The sequence below is a fragment of the Cupressus sempervirens genome, chromosome 2 (assembly GCF_028749045.1).
Source record: "Cupressus sempervirens isolate cs-2001-9-10 chromosome 2, ASM2874904v1, whole genome shotgun sequence".
In the NCBI taxonomy this organism is placed as follows: Eukaryota; Viridiplantae; Streptophyta; class Pinopsida; order Cupressales; family Cupressaceae; genus Cupressus; species Cupressus sempervirens.
The window spans coordinates 781,757,617-781,766,288 of NC_143119.1; the positions used below are offsets into that span (position 1 = coordinate 781,757,617).

Consider the following 8,672-nt stretch of genomic DNA (forward strand, 5'->3'; position numbering starts at 1 on the left):
GGGAATGACTAGGAAGAGAGTTGCTTACACGTGAACAATTTTCAAAATGACGGCTCACAAATATCAAATAGGAAATATAATAGAGGATGGCTGCTCAAGAAATCTCACACATTTATAGGAATGAACAGGAGGTGAGTTGCTGTGGAGAACTTTGAAAATGATGGCTCATAAATATCAATATGAAATAAAATAGTAGATGCCTACTCAAGATATCTCACACATTTAAGGGAATGACTCAAAAACCGATATTAAGAAACAAAGGTACAAGAAGATTCAGTGTCAATTATGCCATCACAAATGATTATGAATGATTGACACATTATTGGGTAGGCTAATTTTTAAGGTGGCGGCTATCCTCCATACAGAATGTACCGAAAGTAAAACTTTTTTCCAGATCTGTATGATTTTTTTGCATTTTTTAGCTGTCAGGAAAATCCGTCGTGTCTTTGATTTTTTGAATTTTAGTCAAAGGTGCATTTTGTCTGGAGAATAACTGTAGCCAATTTTTATACGACTCAAGAAGTGAGAGAATGGTGAACAAAATTGGCAATGCAGTAAGCAACAGACTGAACAGTAACCATGGGATTAACACCAACAGCAGTAGGAAGAACACTCGCATCAGCCACAAACAATCCCTTCACTTCCCACGACTCCCCCCTCCCATCCACAGCCGAAACCCTTTCATCTGCCCCCATTCTGCAACTCCCCATCTGATGAGCAGAGCAAAGAGGCGTAGACAACCCCTTCAACTTCCTCAAACTCACCTTCTTTATAAACCTCTCGACCTCCTCGAGACTCGAACCTGTGATCTTCAAACTCTCCCCCTTACAATGATGAGTCCCAATTTCCTCTGCCCCTGCAGCGACAAGAATCCTCAGCGCCCTCTCAATTCCCCTGTTCAGATTTCTTTCATCGTTTGAACTCATTTTGTATGTCAAGTGCCCCGGGAGATTCACTTCCCCTGAGCCTGTGTCTCTGGTTAATGCAAAAAGATGGGTTGTTTTGGAGAATCTGAGCATTCTCTGTCTCATATCCAGAGAAGAGATCCATGGCGTGAGGACTGAGAAGAGGCCCGGGTGGAGTGAAGGAGTTTGGATTATGGTTCCGTAGCCAGATGGGTTCTCTAATGGATGCATTGCACTCATGATTGGGCCCTCGTAGCTCTTTTCTGTGGCCTCTGGGAAGAAACCCCATGCCATTTGGACTGGATGGAGGTGAAGGTTTCGCCCAATGTTGGGGTTTTTCAGGCCGCTGTTCTTGAGGAGAGATGGAGTGCAGAGAGCTCCGCATGAGATTACTGTTGCTCTGGAATGGATTTGTATTTGGATTGCTCTGCTTCCGCTTGCATCGATCACTACTCCTGCAATGCAATCAGACGCAGCTATCTTTCAGACAAAATGCATCTTTAATCAAAATTCAAACAATTGAAAATACAATGGATTTTTCTGAAATTTTCAACATTTGTTCTTCATGATCTGCATGTTTTGTAATAGAAAACAATATTTTTAAAAGAAAAAACCAATATATTTTCCTAGTGGTTAATGTTGGTTATGATAAAGACAATCTAAATCTGAATCAGAGTGAGTAATTGAATTGTGCTCTAATTATTAAGCTTGTAATATTGCATCAGAATTCAATTGTGACCTGTAATTTGTGAGCAGTAGTTGGCATAAAACTATCTTTTACTAGTATAAATGAAACACTTAGTATTCATTGCATCTACGCCATATTCATTGAGTTGTTTTTAACACTCTCCTTACAATTTGATTTGTTCAGGAAAATATGTCATAATCAATTATTAAGTTGTTTATAAATTTTAATTGCAAGAGTGTTATTCTCATTGAAGTTTGAGATCACATTCTTTGATTCATCATCTAGGATGATAGAGAGCCCACAAAGAAATTCATGGTGTCAAAATTTTGATGCTAGAATTTACTCACACAATACAACCTAAATGACCACATTTTAAATAGTTTTTATTTTAGTCTTATTTAAAAGGTAAAAAAATATAAATTTAATAAATAATTTCATTAGATTCACTCAAGTTTTGTTTTATAAATTATTATTGAAATATAAATTAATTTGTCAATAATTTATTATATTTATATTTATATTGTGGAACCACATCACTTATATTTATTGCCACCTTTGATTGAAATATAATCTAATGGTCGTCATTGTATTCCACGAGATTAAATCTATCTATTTAACCTGTCATCCTAGACGGGGATGGAGTTGGAATTTTTATTATTAGAAAATTTCAAAATATAGGTACATTTATCTCATATGTACAATGAGGTTGTTATATATTTTAATTTAATGGTACAACAACTAAGCCTTAAAGTAATATCAAATGATTTGTACTTCTAGATTTCTAAATCTAGTTTTGTAGAAGAATTGTATTTGTAAATGAAAGGATCCTTATTATAGTTAATCTATTTTCCTAAAATAATCTAATTTGGTCATTTTTTAAAGAAAAATTATGATTTCAAAAAGAAAATCAATAAAACAAACAATTTATTATAACAATAGAGAGATTTGCTAATAGAAACATGAGTCAATCAGTTTGACTCAAAAATTAAATAGTTGAATCAAGATAGCAATATCATAAATAGAGAGATTTGCCAATAAAACTAATAATTTATTTTAAAAATGAAATAACTTGTTTATAATATATATACACATGGCGGCACTGGCTATACACACATACTTGATTGTGTTAATTTATTGACATTTTGGAAAAAATTCACATCAACAAATCCAAAGTCAAACATTGATAAAAAAATCCAATTGAATTTCACAAAAACAAATCCAAAAAAAAACCTAATCAAACTTCACACCAACAAATCCAAAATAAAAAATGATAAAAATAATTTAGTCATACTCAAAAGAAAATATTGATTAAATTTTTTTTAGTGATGATTGTTTGAGCTATTGTAATTCAACACAAAATGTACCATTCATCAAAATCCAAAAAATTGTCAATGGGTCCTTGGTCTACTGGTGAAGTTGAATGACTCAGAGCCCACCACGGATAAGTCTTGCTGAGTGTAAGGCTCAAAGACATCATAAGGGATGAGGTTGGGATTGTGCCCCGAGCGAATTTGGTAGCATGGATGCTCCCCATATCCGGTACCTAAAACTTTTTTGTGAATGACCAAATTAAAAAATTAAAAAATACAAGGTTTTAAAATTAATTTGAGAATGACTAAAGTTTTTTTTTTGTCTTTGATACATTTTATCCTATTTTAACAATCATTCGTTAACTTTCTTTTACTTTATCCAATAAAAAACAAATCAATAAATAAGCATCCCTAAATGATAAATTCATAACAGTGTTGCTTTATATTTGTGACTGTTAGACCGGAAATCCCAATTGTTTTACAAAAAGATACCTGAAACTTCAATTGTCTTATATATATGCTATATAAAGAGAGTTAAAAATAAAACATTCATTACAAAACAAGTTGCAAAGGCGGTTTCTTGAAAGTTATCCCTACCTGCAGCCGCCGCCTTTTGCATGCGGTTCCCCTTCTTGACGATGATCCTCTGGGCCTTGCATGATGAGAGAATGACGGCGCCATGATTGACTGCATCCACGAGCCACGTCTCCTGCGTCCCCTGTTTCACTCCATCCTTACACCCAAAACAGCACCATCCACACCCATGCTCCGCTTCCCCATTCCTCGGAATATCATGCACCTCATATTTCAACCTCCCACACCCTCTTCTCAGCACCTTGTTCGCCATTCCTTCACTGCAAATCTCTTCTTTCACACCCATTCTCTCACAAACAGCATCCATGGCTTCTAAGAACTGAGGGGACTTAAAAAGAGGGAGTTTTAGCTCATCACTCCACTCTGAAATCACATGATTTGGTGTGTGCAATGAAGCAGACCAGTTAATGCATGATCCTCCTCCCACTGTTGAACCTGCTAGAAGGACTAACCCGAGATCATCTGTTGCCAAAAGTCCTCCTCCTTCGTACATTTGATCCAATGTTGGGCCTTCTAGTAAGGAAAGATCGTTTCTTGCAAAGTATTTGCCCTTTTCTACTACTATTACCTTGTGTCCTGCTTTTGATAGTTGTCCTGCTACTACTCCTCCTCCGCTGCCTGATCCCACTACCACTACGTCGCAGTTTATTGTGATTGATTTGGAGGGGGATTCTGTGACTTCACAGCCTGCCTTGCGGAGTGTTTTGGTGATGTTGTTTGATGGAATGCCTTCCAGGTCGATGATCTTTTCGTGCAATGGGCCTTTTTTGGGTTGTGTTCTTCTCTGGGATTGTAGGTCTGGGTCTGGACCGCAGTATCCCATTGCTTTCCATGATGGGTTTTCGTTCTTCTCGTCCACCTGCAAGATTTTGAAATGGGAATTCATTTTATGGTTTAGATTCATTAAGAAATGAGAGTCTGATGAATGTGTTCCAAAATATTAATTAAAAAGGACAAAATATAATCAATAAAAGCTTGTAGATTTCTACAATCAGTGATTTATCTTTGGATTTGACTATCATCAGGATGAAAGAGAGCAAGAGATGTAAAACAAAGTGAGCTGCAGATGGTGACTGATTCAAAAGATAAAGGGACCAAGGAAAAGAGAGATTGCACCAAATTTAAAAGATTTCCAAATTTAGTTTCTAAATTTGAATATGTAAGTTTTTTTTGCATCAACCTTTCTAATCAACCACACTCAAAATAAAAAAATGAAAACTAGAAAAAAAAGTGTATGATTTAAAACTTTGATAAAGAAAATCTTACATAGTCTAATCCAGAAACCACATCTACAAAAAAATACAATCAAATTCGATATATAAATAGATAAAAATATTATGATTTGCAGAAGACTGACTTCTTTAAAGGAATAACTGTTAATAAAAGACTAGGGGCTGAATTACACTGAGATAGAGGGCAAAGCTTTCCAATTATAGTAAGATAAGAAAAAACAGTTTGGCCCAGAATGAAAGTGAGATGATTTTTGGGCATCAAGATTGTTTTGAAAGATGTAATTGAGGACAATTAGAGCGCCTTTAGTGGGGATTTAGATTATGTTGGCAGACACAAGAAAAATAAGAGTATGAATAATATGAAATGTTAAGTATAAATTGTTATAAAGAAATACTAGTGTAAATGATAGATTGATGGATCTGCACCACAAATGAAAAAAATAAGATCTAGATTATGTTGAGTGAAAAGATATGTGAGAATAGACTATAAAGGAATGCTAGTCTAAAATGAAAAGAAGAGGGATCACCATCATAAGCAAAAGAATGAGATAAAGATCATAATGAGTGAAATTACGAAGTGTAAAATGAAATAAAAATAGATCAACATCACAAGCAAACGAATGAGATAAAGATCATGTAAAGAAATGAAAATACAAATTATAAAGAAATAGTACTGTAAAATAACCATCTCAAAAAAAATCGTATCAAGACCATGTTGAACAGAAAGAAATGCAATTAAAAATGATAATAAAGAAACATTAATGTAAAATGAAAAGAAAATGGATCAACATCACAAACCAAGAACTCGGAACTCAGATAAAGACCACATATAACTAAAAGAAATGCAGGTACAAGCTCTAAACAAACATCAGTATAGAATGAAAGGAAGATAGATTTAAAACACATACCTACCACACGTTTTACACATTGAAATAGATATGTATTTGGACATCTCATGAAATTCGTTATTCTATCCTCTTATACAACGGTAGATGCATGTAATAATTTGTAGGTGTACCTAAACTATTGACTAGAATAATGAAGTTTGGAAGAGTTGGCCCAGCATTCATAACTTGAGTTAAACAAATTTTTGTACCAAGTTAAAAGATAGCCGTGGACCTTTCCTTCTCCACAAACCCATATATGGATATAAGCCTATCAGTTAATACCACTGTAATCATATATCTTAAAAGAACACAATCATTGTGGAAGTCATCATACTTTCTGAAAGATTCAGTGTCTATTGCCTGCCCAAAAATGGCACTTAATTTAGCTATGGAAGAAAACAAGGCAACAAAGCCAGAAAGAAAGATTGTCTGTCTTCATAGTATTTTTTTTTCCCCATTTTGTATTGATCATTTTCTGTTGTAGAAGCCAAGAATAGAGCCTACAGAGTCTGATTTGAAGATTAAAATAAGAAAATTTTATTGGATATGATTATGCAATCAAGCAAGTGGAAATAAAATAATATATTAACAAAGCTCAAAACCTTTACACGTAAAAACAATGTTGCAAAATATGAATTAAAAGAGGTCATCAATGATGTGCTTTTAGAACTGCAAGAAAAAAGAATCTACACACATTTCAGGCACCCAGTCTGACAGCCTTTTCGAAAGCTCCATACAAATATAATTCAGGTGTTATAGCATACAATAGGAAATATGTAAAACCTTAAAACTTATTGAATGATCAGCCTCTAATATCTATATATGAATAGGAAGGGCAAGCTTTTACAATTTGGAAAACATAAAATTAGTCAATAAGGCTATAAAATATTTGTCATTAATGGAAATACCTTTGTGTAAAATGTAAGGCAGCATAAGTATTTGATGCCCAAAAATAGTTGGCGAATGAGAAAGAAGGAGCTGTGTGACCAAGAGAGCATAATTTCCTCCCTTCTACAAAGTATAACCTGAGAAAACCTTTGAAAATAGGGAAAATGAGAGGATAGAGATAATCTCCCACACAATATGAATGTCCCGTACCATGTTGAAAGAAGCCATAATGCTAGGTTCAGCAATCCCAATGCAGCGTGTTGCAAGCGCTCAGACATATATCCTGCTAACTGCAATTGTTTTCCCAAAGCAAACTAGTTAAAATACAATTTCAATCCTTGATTTTTACTCTTTCCTAATTTTTAGAAACAATATAAATATGTATGTCATAATATAATTGGTTCTCAACTGCTATTTCTCTTGGTATTAAATTGTATATGAATAGCTCTCTAACATTTCAAATCATATTGAAACCACCATCATCAGAAAGTGGGTGAGGCAGAATAAAGCACCAACTTCTTTCATAGCCTCATAATGGATGGCAAATTGACCCAAAATAACAATGAGCTAAAACAAAACAATTGATTTCGGAAGCAATAAATTACACAATCTCAATCTCCAATGCTGAATCTTCTTTCCAAAACAATATACTCTAATATATTGTCACATCAATAATGTTAACTTTGACCATTTTAGAAGCTCTTGGATTGTAACTGTACATATTTTTTTAAACAACACATTAGAACAAACTATAAGCTTAAAAAAATGTTGATCTAGCTTTAGATCATAGAATATGATCAAAACATTGATTCAAAAATATACACAATTAAAATAAGATGTTTCAAGAAATGATTAGCAACAATATGATGAGTTATGGAGAAACAAGCTGAGACTTCATACTTTGATAATGGGTCCTGGAGAAAAACCCTGAATCTCAATAAACTTATATATTTCCAAACTGGTTGAAAGATAAACAATGAAATACACTACTTTGAAAATCAATGTCAATTCTGTCAGCTCTGTAAGAAAATGAAAACATGGGTACAAACAAGAATGTGGAATCCATAAGGTAATTACAGCCTTCTTTTTTAAACTAACAGTGGGTCAAGGAGAGAGATCAAAAACCTTCATATAAACTTCAAGCTTTACAATTTTCTGCCTTCAACGCAAAATCTCAGAAATATCAAATACTATGCACTTAATTTTAAAATAAACTGAAGAACAGGGGAAAAAAAAACCATACATGTAGGGGAATTCCAGCCTGAGAAGCCGAGGTGCCATAGAAAGATTTAATTTCTTCACTTGCTGAAATTACATGATGATCCAGAGAAGGAAATAAAGTATCACACAAAGCTGTCAAAGACTCCATTTGGGCTTCTGAGTACTTTTTGTTCTCATAACTGGGCCGGCCACCTCTGAGCAAAAAATGGGCATTCATGGCGGATTCATCCACACCAATCTGAACTGCTTCATCTCCGCAGTGAGCAATTTTTTCATCGTTTGAATCCATTTTCACAATTTGTTCAAATTGTTTCTTTCAAGACCAACTAACTAACTACAAAAACCCAAATAAATATAACAAGACGGATGATTAACGGCACCAAATACTACTTCACTTTTTCTGTTTAGCCCTCACAAAACCTTCATGAAGAACCGACCGGAAGCATTATATTCCGCTCTACTCCATCGACTCATGTAACGGCAATAAAAGAAGCTTTAAAGATTTGTCCATTCATGTGTTAAGCGTTTTTTCGTTACAGTAAAAATCCATTTGTATAAACATTATTAGTGTTAGTGGGAATCTTTTAATCTTTTCCTTGGACGCCAAAAAAGTCTGTTATAATTATGGCGAACAATCATCCACACCATCGTGTATTTGAAAATTCCGGCTGTTAACTTCAGTCGTTTTCGCAATGGAATTTGGCGTCTACAGAAGCGTTTGTCGTGTCTTCTTCTAATCCTTATCTTAGCTACTGCAAAGTCTCACATTGTTAAAAAAAAATTAATTAATTTTGGTTTTTTTATGTTTTTAGTCTTACATTGCAAGAAAGAGAAAGGAATAATTTTGGTTTTTTAATGTTTTTAGTTAGAAAATGTGAAATTGAAATTGACCACTTTGAATGCAAGGTTTCACATAACTCAAGGTTCATGTTGATATGTTTGAGGGA

The 8,672-nt window shown here is 34.1% G+C and overlaps 1 protein-coding gene across 1 annotated transcript; it reads right to left on the bottom strand.

Annotated features, from left to right (window-relative positions):
- Nucleotides 1-221: 221 nt before the first annotated feature.
- On the bottom strand, nucleotides 222-8,249 carry LOC149575810 (long-chain-alcohol oxidase FAO4A-like). Its single transcript, XM_089815611.1, has 4 exons — nucleotides 7,748-8,249; nucleotides 6,525-6,794; nucleotides 3,501-4,356; nucleotides 222-1,360 (listed from the first exon to the last, which is right to left on the bottom strand). The coding sequence occupies exons 1-4, from the start codon at nucleotides 8,012-8,014 to the stop codon at nucleotides 516-518; spliced, it is 2,238 nt and encodes a 745-aa protein (XP_089671737.1). The 5' UTR covers nucleotides 8,015-8,249; the 3' UTR covers nucleotides 222-515.
- Nucleotides 8,250-8,672: the final 423 nt, after the last annotated feature.

What these genes read in the sequence shown, in the direction of transcription:
- LOC149575810 (XM_089815611.1), bottom strand. Translation starts at nt 8,014, where the DNA reads ATGGATTCAAACGATGAAAAAATTGCTCACTGCGGAGATGAAGCAGTT. An exon ending in AGGCTGGAATTCCCCTACAT is followed by an intron (nt 6,795 to 7,747) that starts GTATGGTTTTTT and finishes AAACAATTGCAG; the next exon opens with TTAGCAGGATATATGTCTGA. An exon ending in GCAAAAGGCGGCGGCTGCAG is followed by an intron (nt 1,361 to 3,500) that starts GTAGGGATAACT and finishes ATTGCATTGCAG; the next exon opens with GAGTAGTGATCGATGCAAGC.